A 26,816-nucleotide genomic window follows, 5' to 3' on the forward strand; every position below is an offset into this window, starting at 1 on the left:
CCTTACCTGGCTGACACAGTGTGCCTCATCGATGACAAAGCGGGCAAGCAGCCTCCTCCCATACAGGTTCTCCAGAGTGGACACCAGCCTGTTACTCGCACAGACCTGGAGCAGGAATGTTTGTGACCAGACGTTAAACACAAGACACCGGGCCTCCCCTGGTGGCGCAGCGGTTGAGCTCTGGGTTGCGAAGCTGCCCGCAGCCTCTGCAGTGCTGGTTCAATCCCCGGCCACCGGAGGAGGGTCCCACACGGCGCGCAGACCTCTCCTGCCGCCCACTGCTCTCCTCAGCAGTGTCCTTCCGTCCTTCTGCCTGCTCTACTCCCCGCTCTGGCTCTGGTGAATTCTCTCACCCTCCCGCACTTCTGACTGTACCCAGTGCTTGTATAAATAAATAAATCTTAAAAAAAAACAAAAAAAAAACAAAACACGAACCACCTCACCTTAAGGACTCTGCTCTCTTTAAATTCTATGACAACTTAAACTGCATTAAAAGCGCCACGTAAAATTGGTTCTCATTTCAGTCTAAGAAGAGAGTCAGCAAAAGTAAAGAAGAGGGAACTCAGACGTCCTAGCAGGCTCACCCACAGTCGGGAGGGAGTCTAGGGCTTTTTCTTCCTCAATTTATCTGAAAGCCACCCATGTTTACATCTGGAAGAGGGTTCCGGGTGTGTGTCATGTACGTGCAAGTGGCTTGGGGGAAGCACACAGACACACACACGTGCTTAAATCTTACAGCTCTGGCCCTGACAGGACCACAGCAGTGAAGCCCCAGGAGCAATGACCACACCTGACACCTCTGTCCCAACAAGAACATGTCAAAAGGACACAGAAGCCAGCGTCACAGAGCTCCCCCATCAGGGAGGATATCAGAACATCAAAAATACATAAATGGGGCCTCCCCGGTGGCGCAGCGGTTGAGCGCTGGGTTGCGAAGCTGCGCGCGGCCTCTGCGGCGCCGGTTCGATCCCCGGCTGCTCCCCGGCCACCGGAGGAGGGTCCCACATGGCGCGCAGACCTCTCCTGCCGCCCGCTGCTCCCCTCAGCAGTGTACTTCGGTCCTTCTGCCTGCTCTGCTCCCCGCTCTGGCTCTGGTGAATTCTCTCACCCTCCCGTGCTTCTGACTGTACCCAGTGCATGTATAAACAAAACAAACAAAAGAAACCAGCAAACAAATAAATAAAGCATGCCTCTATAAAAAAAAAAAAAAAAATACATAAATGATGGCACCCACTTCATGCTGACGTCAGTAAACTCGCGGGGGAGAGGGGAAGCCCTTCCGACAGCAGCGCCCCCTCATCAGAACAGCCCCTTCTGCAGTGATGACCGGTCCAGGGGCCGACTTGGGGTGACTGGTCTCCTGTAAGTCTGGCGTGGAGGACACTCAGCCTTACTGCACCCACAACTGAGGATGCCCATCGATGACAAAGGCAAAATAGAGCTCTTCACAGGGGAGAAGCCTGGTGGACACCCCGCCAACTGGTGACCCAAGTCAAGTAGCGTCACCAGCTCGTGGTGGAGGCACAGCCCAGCCCCGGCCAGGACCCCCAAGATGGCCCCGCCCAGATGAGCCCTGACTGGCCATCAGGGGACATCAGAGGAACTCAGGTGGGGATGGCCCTCAGCACAGCGGCCTCCGTCCGCAAGGCGTCCCAATGAAAGACAGAGAAAGCAACAGTTTAAAGGTGGTTTAGCTGCCCTAACTGTGAAAGCGACATATGATGGGGCTGCAGCCCTGCCGGAAAGGCAACTCAGGCCCAGGACAAGTGAAATCAGAGTAAGGCCTCCGGCCACGTGATGCTGCTACACCAACGAGCACCTTCTGATTCTGACAACAGGACCGAAATTTTACAGTCTACCTTGTTTTGGGGAAATGCACAGCGAAGTTTTAGGATTAAAAGGACATCATGCCTGTGACTTATTGGCAGCATCTGGCTTCCGGGAGGAAGTTACACATGAGTTCTCTGTGCTACACAGCAGAGCTTAGGTGGGAGGCTGAGTGTGCCCACATGCCCGCCCTCGGCGAGGCCCACCGGAACGTGTCATGGTACAAAGTGACATCAAGTGAAAACATGAAGTCCAAATATAAAAATGTACGTGCTCTTGTGGGCTTTAGTATTTTAAGATATTTAGTATTTTAAGATAATGATATAGATACAAACCTTCTCTGGAGTAACATACAGAAGCTTTATAATTGGGTCTTTTTTTGATAATTGGAGATAAATACTTGTAGCTTCCGAGTCAGTCTTATCACCAGTAAGATATGTTGCTGGAATCTAAGCACAAAGTAATCAACAATGTTAAGTTTTATATGTTAGTCTGACAGAAGCTTATATTTATCCTTAGGTTTTATAAATATTACATAAGTCACTTATCAAACCTGTCAAAGAAAATCACGACTTATTATTGCTATTGCTCAATATGATAAAAGAACAAATGGTCAGGACACAAGCCTACCTCAGAGCACTCTCCCCAGTGTCTATTCATGCCCCTTTCCTGGCTGCCTGTGCTCCCTGCTCTCCTGCCGGTCAGTAAGGTGAGTGGAGTCGGCAGGCCAGCCCGTGGGGCCATGCTCGTCCTGAGTGGGCGGACGTGCAGGACCACGGGGCTGTGCCTCAAGCATGCGCAGCAAAGGCCGCCATGGCTGCACAGAGATGTTCTTGGAGGAAACGCAAACCAGGGGTTTTATTAAGGGGTGGGGGCGCCTAGCTGAAAACCAGTCCCCTTCAGCCACAACATGCAGGAGTAACAGGACACAAACGCGACCTCCTTCACCCAGCCAGGAAGAAAGAACGTGTGCACAGGCAAGTTCACGCATTTTAAGACGTCAAGTGGGGAGCACCAATAAAAAGCAAAGAAACCTGGGCCTCCCCTGGTGGTGCAGCGGTTGAGCGCTGGGCTGCGAGGCTGCCTGCAGCCTCTGCAGCGCCGGTTTGTTCCCTGGCCGCCGGCGAGGGTCCCACCAAAAAATTAAAAAAAAAAAAAAAAAAAGGGAAAGAAACTCTTGTGAGTCCAAAATTTACATCAGCATAGTACGCATGAAAAGTGCTTACTATTTTCCACTAGAGTAAAATCAGTTGAAAGACAAAAGTTAAATGTGTCAGGGTTTTCAGACTTGTGCTTACATACACAACCAAATGCACCGTCTATGCTTGCATTTTAGAATTCATGACCTGTTTAATCTAAATGGATATCCAGGACGAGACATAACTGTAGGTCCTGTTTTCATTAGCACTCTCGTTACCGCTGCTCGGGTCCGGCTTTACTTACGTCCAGGGAAGTCAGCTTCTGGACTTGATCGACAATCAGTGACCTCAAGGGAGAGATGACGACAGTGACCCCGGGAGACACACAGGCGGGCAGCTGGTAACACAGACTCTTGCCTCCTCCTGGAAGAGAGGATGCAGAACATCTGCAAGGCCTGTCTGTGCACGGAGGCCACAGTCAGCAGGTAAATCACAGGTGACGTATTAAACAACAGAACGGGGGCCTCCCCGGTGGTGCAGCGGTTGAGCGCTGGGTTGCGAAGCTGCCCGCGGCCTCTGCAGCGCCGGTTCGATCCCCGGCTGCTCCCCGGCCACCGGAGGAGGGTCCCACATGGTGCGCAGACCTCTCCTGCCCCCGCTGCTCCCCTCAGCAGTGTGCTTCGGTCCTTCTGCCTGCTCTGCTCCCCGCTCTGGCTCTGGTGGATTCTCTCACCCTCCCGCGCTTCTGACTGTACCCAGTGCTTGTATAAATACATAAACAAATCTTTAAAAAATAAATAAATAAACAACAGGACGCCAGGGACATCCCCAGGGAGCCAACCCGTACCACCTTCAAATAAGCCAAGATATTTAGACGATTTCAACGTGTCACAATGATCTTCCCGACACCAACAGGCACACGAGTGCGAAAGGAAAACTCTGGCAGGAAACGCACATGCAACAGATACGCTCTCTACGTCCACTTGGAAATCCAGACACGGTACAGGATGCTCTCATCATCAAGGCACGTGATTAAAACAGTTCTTTTGTATGACATTTAATTTTTATTTATTTTTAATTTAAAATTTTTTTTTAAAGATTTATTTATACAAGAACTGGGGTACAGGCCAGATGTGTGGGAGGGTGAGAGGATCCACCAGAGACAGAGCGGGGAACAGAACAGGCAGACCTGACCGAAATAGACTCTGAGGGGAGCAGCGGGCGAGGCAGGAGGGGTCTGCTGCGCCATGTGGGACCCTTGCCGGCCGGCCGGGATCGAACCCGCGCTGCAGAGGCTGTGGACAGCTTCACAGCGCAGTGCTCAACTGCCTGCGCCACCAGGGGAGGCCCAACATTTAATTTTTAAAGGATTTAAATGTGACAAAGATACACTAAAGGACACAGTGAACATGGTCTGGAGTTTGACCATGCCAAAGGGCACCTTCGACTCTCAGGCTTTTGAAACCACCGGTATGAACCTTTACTGCCGAGTCACCAAGCCCTCGTTCCCAGCTCTCTTATCAGTAAGGCAACATTCCCAACCCACCTTCCAAACAAAAGGGTAGAACTGCATTTGTGTCTATAAATGGAAGCTGAAGAGGACGTTGAAACCTCATATATTTATCTCTCAAAGCCAAGACCTCTTTGGTTCAAAATGACAAAACAAGCAGCAAAACACTCAGTGACAACTAGAATGACAATTCCAACGTCACCGTTCGGGCATGGGGGAGGCCTGTGCCAGGCACTTCTTAAGACTTCAAAACGTTTGTTTCAACTGTACACCACATTCCTTCATTTCTGCACGTGTGGGGAGCACGCTTCATTGGGATCTATCTGTAAACAACCAGGGAAGAGCAGGTGCCATGTCCCAGTGTCTGCCCCACCCTCAACAGGCACCGAACCTCCCCAGACCAGTCAGTCTCCCACGCACTGTTCACCCCAACTCGATGTGCTGGATTTTAGTGGTTTATACAAAAGCAGTTTTTTGGGTTTTTTGGGGGGTGGGGTTCTTAAAGAAGCCTTATTTTTAATCTTTAGCTATAAATCAAGAGGTTGGAACGGGGGTGGGGTGGGGGAGTGTTCAAGCATGGCTCTCTGAAGCCCCAAGGGCCGGGGAAGTCCTGAAAACATGGGCCACACGGCCACCAGAACCTTTCCCACTTCAGCTCTGCAAAACCACGCTGGGGTGAGCAGAAACTGCTGGGCGATTGGCAAACTTTTCAAGTCAGTTTGAAAAAACTCAGGTGCCCCCTCGACGACACTTAATAGTGAGGGCAACAACTCAATGCGCAGGTCACAGCAGGGGGACAGCAAGGAGCTGAGGCCCCAAGCCTCCAAGCTGCCCATCCCACCTGCTCTCTAATGCCAACGGCAAGACCACGGGCCACCGCAGGCAGCGCACGGCCCGGCCGCTCCAAAGCCGGTGAGACAGCACCACTCACGCGCTTCCCTGGACCGCCCTCGCCGCACAGCTTGCTTTTCATCCTCCTGCGCTGGCGAGGGAGCGGACGGCCTTGCTCGGCTCACAGCCCCGGAGAGGCTGAGCTGGCTGCGGCCCGCGCTCCAGGTGCAGCAGGCTACCGCCCACACCGCCGGGCTAAGCCCGCAGAAACGGCCATGGGCTCCAACAGGGACCTCCTGTTCGCGTTCCAGTCTAATTTGGAATAGAAAAGAGGAAAATTCCCAAAGAAAAAATTCCAGATCAATCAGCACCATGAGTTTGGGGCTGAAATCCTACAGGCCCATAAATGCTCTCGTCAACAACTCCAAGAGGCCTGAGGCTCGCGCTTGTGGCATGAGGGTCAAAGGTCGCTGAGCAACAGCAGCGAGACGTGGGTGTCTCCTGCGCTGCACCACAGGCTTGCATGTAACATCTGCCGATGGATTGCTGCCAGCGCCGCCCTAAAAATACATACCCGTGGGCATCAAGATGAAGCAGTCTTCGCCCAGCAGCGCGGCGTTGATGGCCTCCAGCTGATTGGTTCTGAAGTTATGCAGGCCAAATTTTTTATGAAAAATCTTCATCATTTCTTTCGTATGAGGAAGACTAAGACTCTGGAAACGCTGGTGTTTCAGATTTTTGGGTGCTAAATTTTGTGCCAACTTGTCTGAGAAAATAATCAATGTGAAGAAAAATCAGTGTGTCCACCCAAAGAGCCAGCCCAAGCTCTCACCCCTGCGCTGCAACATCAGACTCGCGCCTATGGCAGCACCTCCCCCCTTAACCCTCAAGGCCCTGAGACTCCTGGTCAAGTCCTGCCTCGAATCTTCTGCAGCACCCACGACTGCCATGTCTTCCCTCCTTCTCCCTCTCCCCTGACCTTCAAGGTGGGTTTCCTGCTCCCTTGAAACCCGCCTTCCTGGTTCCGGAACCCCCACCTGCCCTTAGAACCTCAGCACCTTTAGACACGCCTGTGTCATCTTCCTAGTCCTGTGGTGCCCGGCGTCCCCTGCAAGCGCAGGACCTGTCCAGTCCTTGGGAACAACCGCACCCCCTCAGCCCCAGTGCTGCGTGCACCTCCAGGTGGGCAAGAGGCTCGTACCTGGATGACTCCTCCACACATAAAACCCAAGCCTTAAACAGCCTCCTCTGCTTTCCTCCAGGCCTGCCTGTGCCTCCGTGACCCGCTTGTGTGACTGGGGTCGCGGCTTCCCAGTCATGGGGCCTGAGAGTTCCTGATCCTCCTTCTCCAATGTCTCTCATGTCCCCCATCCCTGTGGCTTCACTGTGGCAACCCCGCTGCTGCAGGGGGTGAGGGGCCAGCACAGCAGCTACCTGAGCCCCAACACTCAACTGGCTCAAAGATAATTGCGAGCATCAAGCATGACACATTCTAACGTGATACAAAAATAAATCCATTAACGGTGAGTTTAAAGGTCAACAGCACAACTGCGAGAACAGTCCGTGGTATTAAGTCACCAACGGCAAAACAGGGAGGGCTGTGCTGCTAAGCCCTTACACATATAAAGTTGTTTCACTTAAAAACACGTTGAGGACTTTATAGTGCTGATGTCAGGTTTTAAAATTAATTTTGCTTTTCTCCACGGTCTTAACAATGACTAATTTCACTCCTCCAAAAACTCCCTTAAGTGTGAGTGCCCAGGGGCAGCCGCTCCTCGTGATTCGCCTGCATCTTACTGGAACCTGATGCAGAACGAGACAAGTGGACATGCCATAAAAATGATGGCTTCACGGACTCCGGCCAAGAAAAATAAATTGATTTAAGAAATTTATTTCTTAAATAAATCAGCCCTCTGATGGTCCCGTATTTTAATATTTTCGGACACAAAACCTATCTATAAATCGGGTTCTCAGCAATCTAGAGCTTGAAAAATGCACAATTACTTTTTTAACATAAATTCAGCTTTGTTTTTTTGCCCACCCCCCCCAAAATCAGTAAAAACTTGGGCTTCAGGAGCTTTATTGTTTTAGAAACTAAAAAATGCTAATTTAAAGGCAAAGCACATTTGTGATGACTTTGGAGCTTTACTACAATAGGTTATAATTACACATTTTATAAAACTACAGCTGCTACGGAAACAAAAGAGCAACTCACTTTTGAAACTGTGATTTGTAATTCATATTATCAGGAGAAATTTGCATAGAAACAAAGTGGCTTTCTGGGAATGGTGACTTGCTGTGGCTTTTCTGATCCAACGCCCATTCTGGACAGTCTTGTTTCTGGGTAACCCACACGCACTCGGGGCTGCGGACTTACCGGGGCAATTGTGAATCGATGCTGAGGAGTTCTGATATTGAGCAGTAGATGCCACCGGCAGACAGTTCGTCTTGGCTGAAAGTCTTTCTGATAATGACTTAACGGGCCGACCTTCCTTAACCGCTTGATAGGCAGCTGTGGAGGACTTGCCAGAGGCCAAATTACACATTATATCTTCCCAGTCCTCGTCATCATCGTCAAAGTCATCTATATGGAAATGATCGATGTCATGGGGGCCACGGCCCCCTCTGTCTGTGTCAGCAAGGGGAGCCTGGTGTTTGTTCGGATGTTTTACAGCCGTGCTGGTGAGAACCTTGCCTGGGAAATAAGGGTTTTCAGTTTGTCTGTCTACCCTCGGAGTGTCAGTCTTGGGGCTGCCCGCCCAGGGCTGCCACGCACGGGAGCTGAGCGCTGCACTCTCAGCGGCGCCCCCTGTGGTGCCTGAGGCCGCTGGCCCCAAGACCGAGGCCACTGAACATTCGCCGGCAGAAAAGGAGGTTGAGGGCAGGTGTGCAAAATCGAGCCCCTGAACTGAAGTCCCAGCGGGACAGGAATCCCCCTCTGCGAGTGTGTAAGGCAAGGAAACAGAAGCCACGTTGTCCACTCGGTGGCCACATGAGCCAGGCTGCCATGGCCACTCTGGGCCGAGGGCGCCAGCATCACCCACGTTGGACTTGGCGCCCGCGAGGAGCTTCCTCCTGGAGGGGAACAAAAGGGCGACACTCATTGTGAGAGCTGACAGTGGAGGCTCCAGGTAGATCTTTAGTTATTGTCCCAAACAAAAATCATGGCTAAATACAGTTTCTTTTCCTTAATCTCAGAATCAGAGTGCCAATCTGGCCGGAGACTGGCCCGCGCAGTTTCCCGGCCAGGCTGCCTGGCGACCTTGCCGGGCGAGGAGAGGCAGAGGGACAACCAGACCTGGCCCAGGAGAGGTGAGGAGGTACCTGAGATCCCGCTGCTGCAGCAGTTGGGGCCCGCGTGGCAAGGCCCGCAGCGCGTCAGCAGGGACGGCGTCCACCAGCTCGCAGATGCGGCCCATCACCAGGAGAAGCTCCGGGCAGAGGTGCGTCGGTCCAGCTGCAAAGTCATGGTGGCATTAGAGTGTCTCCTTGAAACAAAAAGACTTAGGGATTCTGAGTCATGCATGTAAAATTGGAAATAGTCTATTTATTTTTAAATCTTTTTTTTTTTTTTAAAGATTTATGTATTTATACAAGCACTGGGCACAGTCAGAAGCGCGGGAGGGTGAGAGAATTCACTGGAGACAGAGCGGGCAGCAGAGCAGGCAGACTGACGAAGTACACTGCTGAGGGGAGCAGCGGGCGGCAGGAGAGGTCTGCGCGCCATGTGGGACCCTCACCTGGTGGCCGGGGATCGAACCAGCGCTGCAGAGGCTGCGGGCAGCTTCGCAGCCCAGCGCTTAACCGCTGCGCCACCAGGGGAGGCCCTATGCGATCATTTAACTTCACGCTAATTCCTATTATTTCTCTTAGGATAACCCAGGTTGTTGGAAGATGTGAAATTCTGTCAATTTACCCTGATCGTTTCCTAACTGCAGGTGTCAGTCTCACGGAGTGCATCATGAAGACCGATGGCTGAGGACCCCGCACGTGGCTCTGGCCGGCCTGGCCTCACTGCCAGCGGCACGGCCCCAGCCCCTCGGCGGGCATCTGATGGGGGTAGCCCTGGGAGAATCAGGCCCAGGATCTTCCTGACTGAACCAGACAAGAGGACCCCTCTTCAACAGCTGGGCAGGCTGCAGGTGGCCTCTGTCATCCTGGCCACCCTGCACAGGGAAGCAGAAGACAGCCAGACTGAACGGGGAGGAGATGGAGTGAGGGGGTACAGGGGGAGGAGAGCAGGCGTGAGTGTGCAACTCCGATGACAGATGAGCGCCTCTGAATCCAGCCCGCCCACCCCACATTTTCTTGGGACTTATTCACATAACCAAGAGGTAACCAAGGGGTGGGGGCTTGAGATGAAGGAAAGAAAACAAGTGACTGGGGGGAAGAAGGGAGGTGAGGAAGATGTCCGCTCCACCTCCAGGGCCCAAGGCCTAGGGAGAAAACCGCCATTTCGGGGGCTGCAGAGGGAGTGGTGTCCCCAGGAGACAACTGGGGAGGTCAGGGAAGAAAATGTTCAGGAGATAGTGAGGCTGCTGGGAAGTGGCTAAAGAGGGGGGGCAGTGGACGGGTCCAGGGAGACGAGAGGGCCAGCCAGGGGTGCACAGGACAGGGCAGGAACAAGGCCCTCTGGGAGGACGCGGGACCATCACTGGGATGGCCATCACCAGGCACAGGAGGTCGGGGGGCGGTGAGGGTGGAGCTGTCGAATTCCTATTCTCTGTGTTTTCCCCGCGGGAGGACGGGCGTCAGGTTAGAAAGAGGAGACTATCCAATGGCCTGAAGGAAGGGAAAGGCAGGCGAGGCCGAGAGGAGACACTCCAGCCTCCTTGTCCAGAGCTGACCCCTCAGGACACAAAGGAAACCACAGCAAGCCCCCGCCGAGATGGGAGGCGCCGAGGGCCGGAGCCGCCGCGAGAGAGACAGGCAAACATTGTTCTCGTGTTCAAAACAATCTAACGCAATCGCCAAAAGCTACAGGCTGGTGATCTTGATGTTAAGTCAAGGTAAAATTCTAGAACATGGCAACAAATAGTGGCTTTGTGTGCCCTAGGGAGAGGAAGTGATTACAGAGCTAGCGTTCACAAGAACAACCCAGCTGCGCTAAGTGGATTTCCTTCTTTGCACGGATTAGGCCGGCAACGGCGGCAGGCCCACTTGCTTAAGCGCACAAGGTCCTTTATCTTGACCCCGAGGGCTGCGCAGCAAGGGGGACAAGGCAGAAGGCCCCATTTTATGAAAGAATGACTAACTTGCCACAGGCACAAGCACACGCCCCAGGCGCTCAGAGCCTCTGGACACGCGTGCCAGGTCTTCTGCATCCCGTGACCAAGAGAAGGAAGGTGGTCTGGGGTGAATCTGACCCCGAACACAAGAGGTGAAATGGAGGGGTCAGCCAAGGGGCAGGCCTCTAGTGTCACTGCCGTGCTCTGGCCTTGCCCCACCCACCACGTGGTGACACTGTGTCATGACGTGGAAGCAGCGGGGGACTGTCAGTGCAGGAGCAGCACCGGGGACATGACAACCTGGCACGACCACCACTACCCAAGGCCAAGGTCAACAGAAACGACAAGCCTGTGCCCGGGCGCAGCGCCACGTGGGGCCGTCATGAGAAGAAAATGCCACAAGAGTCAAAATTGAGGAAGTCCCCCAAAAGTGGAAAAGCAAGAGCTGGGAAAGAGGAAAGAGACAGTGGGGGTCGAAGAGCCTGAAAGGGAAGAGTGTCTGAAAGAGAAAAAATGAACAGATGACAGGAAACTCAAAGACCCAACCCAGACACAGGAGGCCCCACATCAGGAGCAGGGCAGGGCTGCGGCTCTGCAGTCCATTGTGGCTACTGGGTTATTTCTGCCAGACGCTTGACAGAAAGTGTAGGAAAGAATTGGAAACAGAGCAAGACAGCATTAAGCTTCAAATGGACACCAAGACCCCGGCGCAGGGCAGAGATGAGGAGAACCGTGACGGCGTGCAGGGGCACACGCGGGAGCGGGCCAGGAAGGCAGCCACGCTGCACCCACTTGTTCCTGACAAGCGGTGTTTTCAGGAAACGGGGGACACCTGGGCGCAACGTGCATGCCGGAGCTTCCAAAGGGCTGTCAGCGCCTGCCAACCAGGGGCCGAGGCTGCCGCCCCAGCACTGCACAGCTTAGCAACACGCCTGACTGTCCGCACAAGCAGCCGAGGCGTGGCCTTGCGAAGTGCTCTGTACCGTCACGGCGCGTGCCAGCCTCACCGTCAGATGGATGCAGGGTCACCCTCCCAGCTGGCAGCGTGTCCTCCCGCGTGCTGGGCCCATCCCTCTCGTCCTCAGAAGTGTCGTGGTCCTTCAAGATACTGCAAAAGGAAAAGCGATCATGGCAAAGATTGGCCAAATGTCTAACTTTCCCGCAAATATTTTCCCAAGACAGGAGAGACAATATGTAGCAGAAAAAAGTGTTCTGTATCTTTTATTCTAAAACCTCTTGGTCTTCCAAATCTCAAGAGCCCCTCCCCTCCGCCCATGCCCGCTCGGGGCCCAGGCTCCGGTGCTCCACTTCCACCCTCCACGTCCACTCCAGCCCCCGCCTGTGTCAGCGGTTTTGACCAGCTCTTCTCTCAACTTGGAAAACCCACCGCTCCAACCTCTTCGTGCCCGTCACACCTCCTCTGCCTGGCGTAGGCGCTCCCTGTGGCTTGGCCACCAGCTGGCTATTACATCTCTCTTCTGAGATTCCAAGACATTTTATCTAGACTTCTGTGTGTGTGTGTGTGTGTGTGTGAGAGAGAGAGAGAGAGAGAGAGAGAGAGAGAGAGAGAGAGAGAGAGAGAGAAATTAATCTGGTCACTCTGACCAGATACAAAAAAAATACTTTAAGGTAACTATGGAAATCCAGACAGGACATGCTTTCTGGAAATGGAGAAGAACTCTCTAAGGAGGCGAGACTGGAGGAAGCCTAGGATGAGGGGTTTGGGAAAAGTGACAAACTCTGAGGAGAGATAAAGAAGACAGTTCTATTTACTTGATTCCCAGGAATCAACTGTACTTTTCTAAAGCATGGTCTAGGGATATAATCCTTTGCCTAATCAGTGACAAATACCTACGCTTTCTATCATTTTTTAAGAAGGCGACATTATAATTAGGGAAGTGACCTGTGTTTTTAGCAACATTTTCTGGATTATCCACTGACTTGCTACCTGAGGTAGGGGTGGGGGGACCCTAGTTATGATCAGGGCGTAAGTGGAGAGGAAGCTGAGGTGACTTGGGGACAGAAGAGGGAGGACCCTGAGGTCCAGCTGAAAAGGCCTAGGAACAGAACTAGAAAGACATCTTTTGCTTTAATGTTATATATTATCTAACCATTATACCTGAAATTAATCCAGACATTACAAAAACAGCATTTTAAAAAGAAACAAAATATAACAGAGTTCAACTGTGTAAAGTATAATTTGTGAAAACTCTGCTTTAGTTTTATGATTTACATGAGGTTATAAAAACATGCAGAGAAAATGTAGCTTGGAAAACCACTTTCCAATTGCTGAAGGTCTAGGAAAGTGAATTATGGTGTGATAACATAGTAACTAAATAGCCATTAAAAAGAATTAAGACTACAGGGCCTCCCTGGTGGCCCAGGGGTTAAAGTCTCAGCACTATCAAGCTATCAGCAGCCACTGCAGCATGAGTTTGAGCCCCCGCCATGACCCACATGGTGTGGCCAACCTCTCCTGTCTCCCTCCTGCTCCCCTTAGCAGTGGACTTCAGTGGATCCACCGGTTCTGCTCCCCATTCTGTCTCTGGTGAGTCCTCTCACCCCCACATCTCTGACCTACACCCCAGCTCTTGTGTGCATAAAAAAAATAAATCTTAAAAAAATAAAAACTATAGAGCAATGTGCAAAGTGTTCTAAAATGTTAAGAGAGAAGTAAAATAAAAAACTACAGTAACATGTTTATCACAGCAGGGCAGAGATCAAACACGGGCACAGCAGGAATAAAAAACACAGACAGGCCTCCCCGGTGGTGCAGCCGGTTGAGCGCAGCGCTGTGAAGCTGTCCACAGCCTCTGCAGCGCTGGTTTGATTCCCAGCCGGCCAGGGAGATACCCACATGGCACAGCAGACCTCTCCTGTCGTGCCCGCTGCTCCGTCTGCCTATTCTGCTCCCTGCTCTGTCTCTGGTGAATCCTCTCACCCTCCCGTGCCTCTGGCCTGTACCCCAGCTCTTGTATAAAAATAAATAAATCTTAAAAAAAAGAAAAAAAATCTCAATTGAAAAAAAACCAAACACAGATAAAGAAAAGTTTGGCTCGTTGGGGGAAGAGGAACAGGGGGCTTAGTTTTCCTAGTTTGTTCATCAAACAGTAATCAGCTTCAGCCTTCCTGCTCTTCAAACACCCAACACACCTGTTCAAACACAAACTCGGAGAAACTACCTCTGTGCACACCCTCCTGCCGCCACCCTTCCTCCTGAGGTGACAAACCAGGGGGTCTGATTGGCACCAGAGGACCAGCCATCAGCGGAGGACACACCCCTCCCCTGCACGGCCAGTGATGCCCACTGGGGCAAGAATGGTGGCGGCAGCGGCATCAGCGAGTCAGGCTGTCCGTGTGCCAGGGATCGCTCCCGGAACACCTCCCATCACCCGCCGGCTCGCCACTCAATCATGGAAGTTCAAGAAATGACAACTACAAAGACCAGTCCTTCCCTGCAGGGTAGGAAACAGCGAGAGTGCACTAAGACTATGCCAAGTAAAGATGCTTCGTGTCACTTCAGGTCCAGGAGTTTGGAAATACAATAGTTGTAGGAATATACTCCTCATGTCAAAACGAACTACATAAAACTGTTTGGAGGCCCTCTGTGATTAATCACGATGGAACTTTGCAGCTTCAGGATGCTGCCAGCTAAATGAAAATGAACTGTCAGGGGGCATTGTACTTTCATCTGCATATAAAACAGAAGCATAAAATAAACATCTGCAGGTCTGAGACCACGTCACTGAAGAAGTCTTTTCAGCCGCCCCAACAACGTTCACCGATGAGTCATGTACCTGACGCATTTTAAAGAGGAGGAAGAAGCAGAAGTCACTCCTTCCTCGGGAGAAGGGGGCACAAAGTCTACATTGTCCTCGTCCTCAAGCTCAATACATGGTGATTTCTCAGGTGAGCATAATTCTGTTTCTTCTAAGTTTTTCTTCTTCTCAGGAACATCTAGAGGGAAAGGGTCGACAAGCACAGGTTATTCTAGTAACTAATGAGCCGGAGCAGGCAGAATATGTGCTCTGGGAGGCCACACGCACAGCCCAGACGGCGCCACTTGTTCCTCAACATGGCTGGGGGCTGGAGACTCACACTCCAGGGCTCTCGAGACCAGCACTCTCATTTTTTGGTTTTTCACTCATGTTTAAATAAAGGTCAAGGTGCAACAATCAGCCTGACAGCTCCCCAGCACCGCGGTCTGACGGCTGGGCCAGCAGCTTTCCCAGAGCATCCCACTCGCGTCCCCCCCAAGGCCACCTGCTGCTTTCCCATTTATCGTTTCCCAAATGTTCTCTTCATAAATAGAAAACCATATACTCAGACCACAGTTTTGTGGTTATCAATCACTTTCCAGTCCTCTCTAGTCACTTTGAGGGAATTCAGGTGTGCAGAAATTTTATTCTCCTGACTCCCAGTGTGGAATGGATAAAACTCAGCTCTTGGGTCCTGGATATCTAAGAGCCACAAGACCTAAACAGAAATAACGCAGATGCAACTTCCAGCACCTTAATATTATGATTGGATCGTGGTATACATAACACAGGCAGCAGCAAGCCGTGAAGAAATATTATGGGAAAATTTGGCTTCACTTTCCAGTTCTACCGCTAATCTGCCAGCCAACCATTCAGAAGCCATTTTAAAGTCTCTGGACATTATTTTCTTTCCATGTAAAGTCACAAACCTAGCCCTGATGTTAATCTGAAAACCACCTCAGCAGCATAGTCTGTGCTTCACCACTATGCCCCGCCTCAAGGATGTGGCCAGCAGACTAACAGTGCCCCTCCCAGCCCAAGGACTCCCTTCTGCTGGGCTCCAGCAGCAAACCGTGAACAGACAGATACAGATATTGAGGTGAAAATGAAATAATGTTTACCTCTTTCCTCTCCCAAGAGAGTTTTGAAAGAGTGACTTTCCTGAGTATCTTCGTCCACAAACTCTTGGGGGCTGGGGGCGTCATCAACGTAGATGACAGACCTACCCGGCCCACCAGAGTCGCCCTTCTGCTCCTGGGGCACACAGGCCTGCTGACTTTCAGAGGAGGGAGGAGCTGGATCAGCCTTGGCCACATCGGCTTTCTGAAGCTGTGAGTTTAGACACTTTCTCTTAGACTTTTTTGACTTCTGGGCAGTGCTTACTCTGACAAAGGGATTTCTGCATGGCGTGACAAAGGCTTTTGAATTTCCAGAGGTGTCAAAGTCGTCCATATCATCCCAGTCCTCAGTGGCAATAAAAGAATCTGATGAAGAACTAAATTCTAATTTCTTGAAAGCAGAATGGCGGGACTCTTGCGTAACTGGTGTGTTCTGGGTGGTACATAAACCTTCCTGTGGAACCTGCCATGAACCTGGCAGGAAAGGTTTTGAGGTTTGCTGTCCTGCTGGGGCATTTTTAAAGTCACTGATCCTCGTCTGCTGCTTTGTGGTGTAGGGTGAAGGTTCACTGACGGGAGAGGCCTCTGTCACATTAACATCTTTATCACTTAACACAGGTGTTTTTGCCACTGACACACGAGTTACAGATGCATCATTGCCTGAAGATATTTTCTTTCTAAAAGTGAAACCTCTGAAAAATAATCAAGAAACAGAAATTAGATGAATTTTTAAAAAACCCACCAATTAAATGCTGGCGAGGGTGTGGAGGAAAAGGAACTCTCCTCCACTGCTGGTGGGAGTGCAAACTGGTCCAACCACTATGGAGAGCTGTGTGGAGATTTCTGGACCTACTAAACATAGAGCTTCCATAGGATCCAGCGATTCCACTCCTAGGTATTTACCCAAAGGACACAGAAACATCAATTCCAAAGAGCACCTGCACCCCTATGTTTATAGCAGCACTGTTTACAACAGCTAAGCTTTGGAAACAGCCCAAATGCCCCAAAATAGATGACTGGATCAAGAAGATGGGGTCCATATACACCATGGAATATTACTCAGCAGTCAAAAAAGATAAACTCATGCCATTTGCAGCAACATGGATGGAGCTGGAAGGGATCATGCTCAGTGAAATAAGCCAGAAAGAAAAAGAAAAATATCGGATGGTCTCACTCATAGCAGGAATCTAGAAACCCTAAATAAGGGACCAGGAAAAAGAATAGCTATAAGAAAGAAAATATCAAAATCCACAAACAACTATGAACCAGAGACACACTATGGGGGTGGGGGGGGGCGGGGAAAGATGGGAATGGGGTCAAAATAAGGGGGTTGCAATTGTATGGGGAATATAAAAATTAAAAAAAAAAACCCACCAATTTACCCAACAAAACTCTAAATTTTGGGACAGATTTATGTCACGACTTACTTTCTTGTTTCACAAATGAGCAAAGACTCTATCTCCCACTCTAATTTTAAAATTTACATGGTAACTTGAACTAGACATTGCATGCTGTGAGCCTTCCCTCTCAGAGGTTAATTACGCCGTTTTGAGAACATCCAGGCTGTTCCCCTGCTTTCGTTCTCAGGCTGGTCGTCTTTGATTAATAGCACCTCAAGAGGGAGGGGAGAGCATAACTAAAAAGAAGTAGAGACTCAAATGTGGCTACATGTTAGCTACTCTCATGGAAGTTTTATGGGGAAAACCAGATAAAAGCCACCAGCTCCGCAGAGCGGGGAGGACAAACAAAGGGGCAAGCAGACACTCGCTGGACTGAGTGCCATGAGGTCAATGTGGCCTTAAAAGCACCTGCAACAGTGTCCAGAACCTGGCAAGGGCCCGGTGAGTCATATGTTATTACTAGATGTTATTGGGCGGAGTTTGGAGTCTAACTTGGAGAAAACAGAACTGGAGAACTCTGTTTCCTCATAAGCTGTTTTTTGGGGAAGTTTACAAATTCATTATTTAAGTTTACAAATTCATTATTTACTCACTCAATACGTCACTGAGTAAGGGTTATGGGCTTCTGGGCAGAGGCGCTGAGCAGCTCAGGACCCAGCAAGGACTCTAATTTGCAACGTAGGGCAGCATTGACCCTCTCGGCCTCACGCCTCATCTGTGAGCACTGCGCCCGCCAGGATACTCACACAGATCTCGGCTTTGAGAGACTCAGGACATCACGAAGTTTCTGGGCTGAATGGCGTGCCAGCTGCGCCTGCAGATTGTTCTGAGGGAGAGTGGCCATGATCCTGAAAAGCGAAGCAAGGGCCGGGCATCAGGGACTGGGCTGTGAGCAGAATGCACGTGGGGCGATGCTGCCCCAGCTGCGCTCGCAAGTTTTTTGTCACCAGTTTCACAACTGGTGACATCCGAAATATCTACTCTTGACTAACCAGAGGCTCAGTTACATAGCAAAATGGCTGGCTTTTCCCCGGTGCTAAAATAAGCACAAGAGACAACAGGGAAGATTAGAAAAGGCTTCACAAAACATGGCCCAAGCCTGAAGAACAAACAGGAGCCGGACAGGGAGTAGAGGGAGAACCAGGGGTCAAACCCAAAGCCCAAACAAATAATTGAATTCTCTGCCAAAGCAGGATATGACATGTCATCTTATTAGTTTAATTAACAAAAACCAGTCTGGTCACATCCCCAGGCCGAAAACGTTGCTATTGCGGAAACACACCTGCCATAAAGCGCGGCTCCTGAAGGCTCTCCTGACGCCCAGCGATGAACACAACACCCGCGTCACGCAGGGATGCGTCTAACCCTCTGCAAGCGTCGGAGTCTCCTCTTAATTTGGATGCTAGATGCGGCCCCGTCCAGCTCTCTCACCAGGCATTACTCCTCTGTCCTCGGAGGAGGCCGGCGGCTATCCAGGGCCATCACGATCATCAGCGGGCCCGCACAGCACAGCCCCAGGGACAGCGGCAGCCAAGAGCCTTCGGCAGGACACTCGCCGAGACAAAGCTCGTTGGGACAGAAACAGACTCTCCCGTTTTCAGCCCACACTGGACAGTCTTGCCAATGCAAAAACATTTGAAAAGAAAAACAGGAGAAGAGGCAACTGCATCAGGACATGCAGACAGCGTGGTTCCACGCCACGCAACCCGAAGGCAAATCAGTCAAAACAAGAGATAATTAAAACTTCAGTAAAGAGGTTAAATAAAGTAGAACTATAAGTCCACAAACGTGAAGTGCATTCGCACAGAGTGGTCATAACTAACTAGAGGAGACAATTCTAAAAAGTCATTCAATTACCAATAGGATTGAAAAAATTAAAGTACCGGTTAAGATAGCGTCACGATGTGAAGAAAATGATCAACTACTACCGGGAGAAATAAAGGTCCAGATAGAGACATGTTTTATGTTCTTAGAATTTTAATACATAAATACCACAGTTCTTTGCAAATTAATTTATGAGTTTAACAAAATTCCACCTGAACACAAGCATATTTCACAAAACCCAGCAGAAACACCTCTGCAGGGCCTCCCCGGTGGCGCAGCGGTTGAGCGCTGGGTTTGCGAGGCTGCCCCGCAGCCTCTGCAGCGCCCGTTCGGTCCCCGGCTGCTCCCCGGCCACCAGAGGAGGGTCCCGCATGGCGCGCAGACCTCTCCTGCCGCCCGCTGCTCCCCTCAGCAGTGTACGTCGGTCCTTCTGCCTGTTCTGCTCCCCGCTCTGGCTCTGGGGAATCCTCTCACCCTCCCGCGCTTCTGACTGTACCCAGTGCTTGTATAAATAAATAAAAATAAATCTTTAAAAAAAAAAACACCTCTGCAGTTCACCTGACCTAAGCTGAGGTGAGAACACTAAGCAACGCCGGGGAAGAGCAGCCGTACAGCCCGCCAGAGGCGCGGCCGGCGTCACGTCCCAACAGGAAGCGTCCCGACGCCAGGTGTGTGCTGAGAGAAACACACGCAGCGCGGCCGAGAGTCCGGCAGGCTGCGGCCTCATTAAACAGCAGCTCTGTCCGGGCCGGGAGCTGGCAAACGGGTGCGTGGCTGGGCCTGGCCTGCAGCCTGTTTTTATAAAGGGTTTCACCGAAACACCCCAAGCCCAATTCACACGGGGCCGGTGCCGACTCGGCGCCTTCGCTGGGTAGTTGGGACGGGATTTCTAGTCTGCAGTGTCTAGAGTAGGGACTCCGGCCCTTCACAGTTAAGGTCTGCTGACTGCCGCTCCAGACTACTGTCAGATGAAGAGAAGAAATTACTAAATACACCGAGTCTACGACGAGAAGTTTAAGAAACGATCAGGTCAGCAAGGAGCTGAAAGGCGGAACGCGGAGCTGAAGCCGCCTTTGTCCTGAGGGCAGCGATCGCGTCCTGAGAACCTGCACATCAACAGTCAAAGCTGGGGCCCAAGGTCGGAAGGGCTCCCTGCGAAAGCAGGGCTGTATTGTGGGGGGAAGGTAAACCCCGACCAAAAGCCACATTCACCCTCGGTGCCCACACGTAGAGTCGCGTGTTGCCGAGGGACGGCAAAGACTCTGCAACCAGAAGGCCGAGCCCTCCCACCAACCACCCGTCTCACAGATAGTTCTTTGCCCGTCCCAGTGATATTTGGTCATGTTCTTCATCAAGGGAATATAGGGCCTCCCAGGTGGCGCAGGGGTTAAAGTCTCAGCACCATCAAGCTATCACCAGCCACTGTAGCCCATCCCTGGAGAGGGAGCTGACCCCCAGGGCACAGCAGACCTCTCCTGTCTCCCCGCTGCGCCCCTCAGCAGTGGATTTCAGTGCATCTGCCTGTTCTTTTCTCCACTCTGTCTCTGGGGAATCCTCTCACCTCCCCCTGACCCCCCACACCTCTGGCCTACACCCGAGTCCTTGTATATATAAAGAAACAAATTTTTTAAAAAATTAAAACGTATGTCTTTTGTTAGCTTAACTGGCAGTTGTTTAATATTTTTATCATCTGCGTAACTAAAAATAACTTCAAATCATGAATTTAGATGATCGTGATTCTAATTCCAAGGCACTTGCTAAAGGCAAATGCAGAAACATTTCTGGAGGAATATACCATTACCTTAGGCCTTAAATAATTCCCACAAGTATTTTCTGACTATGTGCCGCAAACAGTGAGAAACGGGTCAGCACACAAGGAAATAAAGTAGCAGGAGCAAGGAGGGTGGTTGCGAGGTAAGCAGCACCGGCGTCAGGAAACAAAACAAACTATGAAAATGACCAGCAGAGCTTCTAGGAGTAAAAACACAAAATTAAGAAACCAACTGGGAGATTTACCAGGGATCACACAGCCAGAGAAAGAAAGTCAGGACACCGGAGGGGAGGCATGGGGGCGGGCGCCAAGGATCCCGGCACCCCAGGCCTCGGGACCCGGCACCATTAAGGAGCAAAGGGCGGCAGCATCTCCAGTCGGTTTTTCCCTCAGAGCAGCCTGGAGTCCTCCCTCCCAGAACACCCAGGGCACTAGAGACAAAGCCCCCTTCTCTCTCCAAGGAGACACTTCCCTCCACGCTCGGTCGTAACAAACTCGGGGGCCCTGTGTCCTCTGGGAGGGGAGATATGCCCACATTCCAGGGCGATGAGCGGCCTCTGACAAAGCATGTGCAGAGGGGCCGGCAGCCCTTCAATGCTGTCTCTTCAATGCTGCCTTCAACGCCTCTCTCCTGGGGTGGACTCAACGCAGGTACCCGCTGGCTCTCCTCCCGGGAGCTGGCAGGAATCTGAGTGGGCACTGACGGTGGACACTGCTGGCGGTTGTGTTGTAATGAACAGTCTCCAAGAATCCCTATGGGCGTGTGTGTGTAAAACGCTCTGGTAGGCTGGCCTGCGGGCGCGAAGCAGGGTGAAATGTAAGAGCCATCGTGGTTTCAGACCAACTAGGCGCACACAGAAAGATGAGTAAGAAGACAGAGAACACAAGGCTAAGAGGGGAGCCAGTGCAGAAACGCTGACACAGCAAGTCTAGCCCAAGTCCTGACCCCGAAAGACAGGACACACTAGAGCAGGGTATTTGAGAGGATCATGGCTTTTCCAGAACTAATGAGAGACATGAATTCTCAGATTCAAGAAGGCAAACGGAATCTGAAGCTAGAAAGAAATCCCTACCAAGATATGTCATTGTACCACACTGATTCCCTGGGACAAAAAGTGCTGCGACCTTTGGTGCTACTACGGTAACTGCCCGGGGGGCACGAAGGTGGATGAACCGGCAAATGAGTGTTTTCTGCCTGCTACTCCCTCTCTCCTGCCTTCTCCTCGCCCCCGCCATCCCCATTTCCTGAGACACAACAATATTGAAAGCAGGCCAATGACTAACCCTACAGAGTCCTCGAAGAGTTCAAGGGAAAGACAGAGTTGCACATTCCTGGCTTTAAATCAAAAGCTAAGAAAGATGCAGCTTAGTGAGGTCAGAGCCCAAACAGGCTGGAAGCTGGGGCTCTCACACCAAACAGGTATCAGCCAAGCTGTGAAGATGAAGGAAGGGTCCTTAAGGGAATTCCTGTGTCACCCCAGGGAACAGGCAAAGTCCAGCAACCTTCTGGAAGGCGGGGAAAGGTGGGACCATCTGGATAGAAGCGCAAACCAATCACAATGTGCCCTCAAGCCAAGGCCTAATCCAGAGCAAGGCCCTAACTGTCTTCCAGTCTGAAGGCTGAGAGGTAAGGAAGCCACAGGAGAAAAGCTGGAGGCTAGCAGAGTGGTGGTGAGGCTGAAGAAAGGACGCCATCTCTGCGCAAGGCGGCGCAGCAAGCATGACCCAGGGAAGCCCTGGCCGACACCATGGGTGAAGGGGGCCTTACCACACGGCGGATCTCCAGGGAGATGGAAGAGGCATCCACTGGAAGGAGCAGCAGCTGGACTCTCATGCTGGAGAGAATTCAACAGCTGGCTTCGAAGCTTCAAAGGATAGGCAGACTCTTGCTACGGGCTAACGCGGCCGATGAGCTGGCACTGATGTCAAAGCTCATTTACCAATCTGCAAAGTCCCAGACTCAGGAATGAAGCTCAATCCACTCTGCCTGCCTGTGCTCAAAAATGGAACGCTGACGCCTGGATGACAACACATCCGCTTCCGACGTGGTTTACTGAATATTTTAGGCCCACCGTTAAGCCCTCACTGCTTGCTGGAGGCCCCTGGTCACCACGATCTCCGTCTGATGAGATGGAGGGGACCCGGGCTGTGGCCACGCTTCCTGACACAACATCCACAAGTCACGTCAACTGCCAAGTCTTAGTATTTAAGAACTACGTTTAGCAAAGGGAAAGCTGCGATAGAGAGCAGTTCTTCTATTAGAGCTGGGCAAAGTCAACTGAAAACCTTCCGGAAAAGATTCACATTCTAGAAGCCATAAGACCGGTCATGATTCATGGGAGGTCACCATATCCACATTAACAGGACTTTGGAAGGTGACTCCAATGCTCCTGAATGACGCTGAGGGGCTCAAGACGTCAGTGGCGCAAGTAAGTGCAGATGCGTTAGGCACAACTGGAGAACCAGAACTAGAAGCGGACCTGGGGATGGGGCTGAACTGTTGCAGCCTCACGATATAACGTGAATGGACAGGGAGTTGCTTCTGGATGAGCAGAGAGTGGCTTCGGGAGACGGAGTCGCAGTTGAAGATGCCGTGAACATTACTGAAATGACAAATGACTTCGAACGTGACATGAATGCAGTGAGAAAGCGGCGCCAGGGCTTCAGAGGCCAGACTCCAGTTCGGAAAGTTCTCCTGTGGATAAAGTGCTATCAAAGGGCACCGCGTGCTACAGAGCAATCTCTCGTGAAAGGAGACCAATGACGCGGCCAACTTGATCGCTGTCTTCTCCGCCCTATCATATTATTTCAAGAAACTGCCACAGCCGCCTGCACCCGCAACAGCCGTTGACGCTGAGGCAGGACCCTCCACCAGCGAGATGACAACGTGCTAGAGGCTCATGCTAGTTGGCACACCGAAGCAATGCAGTATTTTTAAATTAAGATGTATCACTTGTTTTATACACTGAACACGACTGCACACCCAAAAGACGACAGTATAGTGTGACCGTGACTGACACACACTGGAGGAACTGAAAAATAAGGGTCCCCGCATCACGACACTCCTTGCGGTGTTCTGGAACGAGCTCACGGTATCGCCCAGGTGTGTGTACAGAGAGAAGCAAGGCGCTGACGCAGAGGCCGGGATAGTGGTCCTCTCTGTGGGAGAGGAGACAGCACCGAGGGGCCGCTGGGGTGTCAGCCATGTTCTGTTTCTTTCTTTTTTTTTAAAGATTTATTTATTTATTTATTTATTTATACAAGCACTGGGTACAGTCAGAAGCGCAGGAGGGTGAGAGGATTCACCAGAGCCAGAGCGGGGAGCAGAGCAGGCAGACTGATGAAGTACACTGCTGAGGGGAGCAGCGGGCGGCAGGAGAGGTCTACACGCCATGTGGGACCCTCGCCCAGCGGCCAGGGATAGAACCGGCGCTGCAGAGGCTGCAGGAAACTTCACAACCCAGTGTTCAACTGCTGCGCCGCCAGGGAGGCCCCCATGTTCTGTTTTTTACCTGGGACACAGGCACAGGGGTGTCTGCTTTGATAAATATCACTACGCTGCTGTTTGAGGGGGTCCTGGAGATTGCTCCCTCCAGTTCAGTGATCTGCAGGGCGCTCGGGCTCACCACGGAATCCTACTCGCAGCTAATGTATCACAGCCACACATTTAACAACCAATCAGATCGCGATGGGAAAAGACACACAGGGCAGAGAGGGTGGGAATCACCGGGCCACTGCCGCTTGCACCAGCCACTCACACCACCTCAGGTGACAGACTCGCTCTCGGTAAAGGTCAAGGCAGCTCCCTGCGTGCGGTGCTTCTGCCCCAGGCCTCGAGCTGCAGGCAGATCAGAGAGGAACCTCTACCCGCCCAAATCTCGGCCTCTTCGCATGAGGGCGAGCCCTGGTGGGGCACCACCACCTTGCGAAAGACCCCAGCGTTACCCTGGCAGGTAAAACACGCACCCCTGAAGGCCCGGGGCTCCTCCTCTTAGCTGCGCACCGGCCCAGGAACACGAGCACCAGCGGCCTTCCCGCGGGCCCCAGGACAGCCACGAGCGCCAAAGCCGGCGGATGCGCCCGGGCACCTGCGATGGGCCAGGCCTCAGCGCCACACTAACCGCTGACAGACGGTGGGTGGTTTTCTGCAAGTTTTTGAAAACGTAAAACGCCTCCTGCTGCGGGAACCAGACGAGACGAGGCGGAGGAGAACCCACCCACCCGCGAGCACTAGACCCGGGAAGCCGACGGCAGACGCGGGCCCGGCCGGGCCTCACCTGGAAATCAGAAGGGCCTCGCGGGCGCGGGGGGCGGGGGGCCCGAGCAGGCGCCCCTGGGGAGCCCCGGCGCGCTGCTCCGGGGTGGGAGACGGCGCTGTGAGATGCAGCTTCCCGCCACGCGCGGGCTGGGCCTTTGCACGGGCCGCGAACTCGGGAGTCTCTTCCTCAAGGCGTCCTGAGGGAAGGCGCGAAGCCACAGCTGTGAGGCGCGGGAGCGGGCGCGCGGGCCGGTCCCCTCAGGAACCGGGCGCCGGCGGGCGTCGCGGGGCGCGAGGGGCGGTTCCCGCGCGCCGAGCTGAGGAGGCCTCGGCGCCCCAACCCTCCTCGCCCGGGCCGCAGAGACCGGCCCCCGCCCAGGGCACGCCCCGCCCGACCCTCCCGGGGCGCGGAGCCAACCGCCCGCCCGCGCCGCCCCGCCCGGCAGGCGCGCGGGGGTCCCCGCGAGCCCCCGGCCCCGGCCCCCGACCCGGGCTCGCCCCGGCTGGAAGGCGGACGACGCGGCCCGCCCGGCCGCCCGACGGGGCCGCGGAGCCTCGGGGCGTCCCGGGCCGGGCGGGGGCCGCACTCACCGGGCCGCGGCGGCCGCCGCCGCATCCAAACTCCCCGCGCCGCCGCCGCGAGCGCCGCGCGCGCCACCTCACCGCGCGCCACAGGCCGGCGGGCCGCGATTGGCCGCGTCCCCGGGAGGCCGACCAATGGCGTGGCCGCGAGCCCGTGGCCCCGCCCCGGCGCCCTCCGCGGAGCCCCCGCGCGACGCGGGGCGGGGCACGTGCGCCCGAAGCCCAATCCGCGTCCGCAGGGCGGGGCACGTGACCCGGGCCGGGCTTCCGGCGCGGCGCGCGGCTTCAGGCCGCGACCCGGCTTTGCGCGCGGGGCCCCGGCCCGCGCCCCGCCCGCCCCGCCCGCCGGGCCGTCCCCCCGCCCCGGGCTGCGGCCCCGCCGGCCGGCGCCTCCGTCGCTGCCTGGAGGAAAAGGAAACTCCTGCTTCTCCTCCTGTGGGAAGCGGCGGATTTTTAAAAGCACAGAGCACAGCCGCGCCCCTGCGCGCGGGCGGACGCGGGGCCTCGCGCCGGGCTGAGGCGTCTGTTCACGCGGGCGCCGGCGCAGCCAGAGGCGCGGGAGGGCGCGGGGACCCCAGAGCCAGAGGCGGGCAGGGCAGGCGGAGGGACCGAGGACTCCGCCGCGGTGTTGCCGGCAGCCCCGTACAGAACGGGGGGCCTGGCCGCGGTCCTCGCCCGCGCGCTTGAGGGGCCCTGTCCACGCTGGCTGCGGCCGCACGGGAAGGTTCCTGGAGGGTCATTCACGGGGAAGGGGAGACGAGCACGCGGACGGCGCGGGGAGAAGAGTGGGAGACAAAGTTTTAAAGGCGTCCCACCCGATCCCGACCAGGAACCCCAGACGGCACCTGGGAGCTGCGCCGCCAGGAGCCGCGGAGCCGGGAAGCGGGGGACAGCCAGCCCCCCAAGGCCCGCGTGTCTGGTTTTTGTACCCAACCTGGCTGCCCAACCCCACCCTCAGGCCCCGGCCACCCTCCCTTGGTGGGGACGGGATGTGTCTTTCCCAGAGTCTTGATGGCTTCGGTCTGGCGTGGGGGTGGGGGTGGGGTCCGCAAAGCCTGCATGGGGTTGGCTCAGGGCAGCCTCTCCCCCTAACAATTGGAGCCGCGGGCGGCAGGAGGGGTCTGCGCGCCATGGGGGGCCCTCGCCCGGCGGCTCGGCGGCCGGGGAGCAGCCGGGGATCGAACCGTGCTGCAGAGGCACAGGTGTGAGGGATGTTCCAAGGATGACCCCTCGCGCCCGACAGACAGACGGGGCGCACCGGGAGTTGGCCGGTGCGGGGAGGGGCGGCGCGTGCACCGAGGACGGGGTAACTGAGGAGGGTCTGGCCCCGCCGGAGGAATCCGCGATCCGCAGCGGGAGGGGCCTCGGATGCATCCTCGCAGCAGAGGGTTGTCCTCGCAGCGCTGTGGCTCTGGGGCCGAGCCACCGCTTGGGAGCCGTGGGGGCGCGGCCAGGAAGATGGGGAGAGAGGACGCAGGGACAGGGACCGCGGGCTCTGGCGTTCACCTGAGGGCACATGAAGATTGCTGGAAGAATTGGGGGCAGGTGAGCTAGGCACAGGTTTGTGGGT

The 26,816-nt window shown here is 53.7% G+C and overlaps 1 protein-coding gene across 2 annotated transcripts in view; it reads right to left on the reverse strand.

Annotated features, from left to right (window-relative positions):
- BLM (BLM RecQ like helicase) overlaps window positions 1–24,762 on the reverse strand; it is a 50,880-nt gene extending 26,118 nt beyond the window's left edge. Inside the window, exons 1-12 of one of the 2 annotated variants that reach the window (XM_037509919.2) lie at window positions 24,684–24,762; window positions 18,094–18,427; window positions 17,558–17,659; window positions 15,415–16,103; window positions 14,333–14,492; window positions 11,543–11,643; window positions 8,632–8,764; window positions 7,685–8,382; window positions 5,882–6,073; window positions 3,271–3,389; window positions 2,163–2,276; window positions 7–105 (exon numbers count right to left, since the gene is read on the reverse strand). In XM_037509919.2, the coding sequence (XP_037365816.1) occupies window positions 7–105; window positions 2,163–2,276; window positions 3,271–3,389; window positions 5,882–6,073; window positions 7,685–8,382; window positions 8,632–8,764; window positions 11,543–11,643; window positions 14,333–14,492; window positions 15,415–16,103; window positions 17,558–17,655 (2,403 nt within the window). In that variant the 5' untranslated portion in view covers window positions 17,656–17,659; window positions 18,094–18,427; window positions 24,684–24,762. Of the gene's footprint in view, window positions 1–6; window positions 106–2,162; window positions 2,277–3,270; window positions 3,390–5,881; window positions 6,074–7,684; window positions 8,383–8,631; window positions 8,765–11,542; window positions 11,644–14,332; window positions 14,493–15,414; window positions 16,104–17,557; window positions 17,660–18,093; window positions 18,428–24,372; window positions 24,394–24,683 lie in introns of those variants that run through there. The other variant, XM_037509920.2, reaches the window with a different exon arrangement.
- Between the last annotated feature and the right edge of the window lie 2,054 nt (window positions 24,763–26,816).

Source organism: Talpa occidentalis, unplaced genomic scaffold, assembly GCF_014898055.3.
Source record: "Talpa occidentalis isolate TD23 unplaced genomic scaffold, MPIMG_talOcc4v2.1 talOcc4.14, whole genome shotgun sequence".
Lineage (NCBI taxonomy): Eukaryota > Metazoa > Chordata > Mammalia > Eulipotyphla > Talpidae > Talpa > Talpa occidentalis.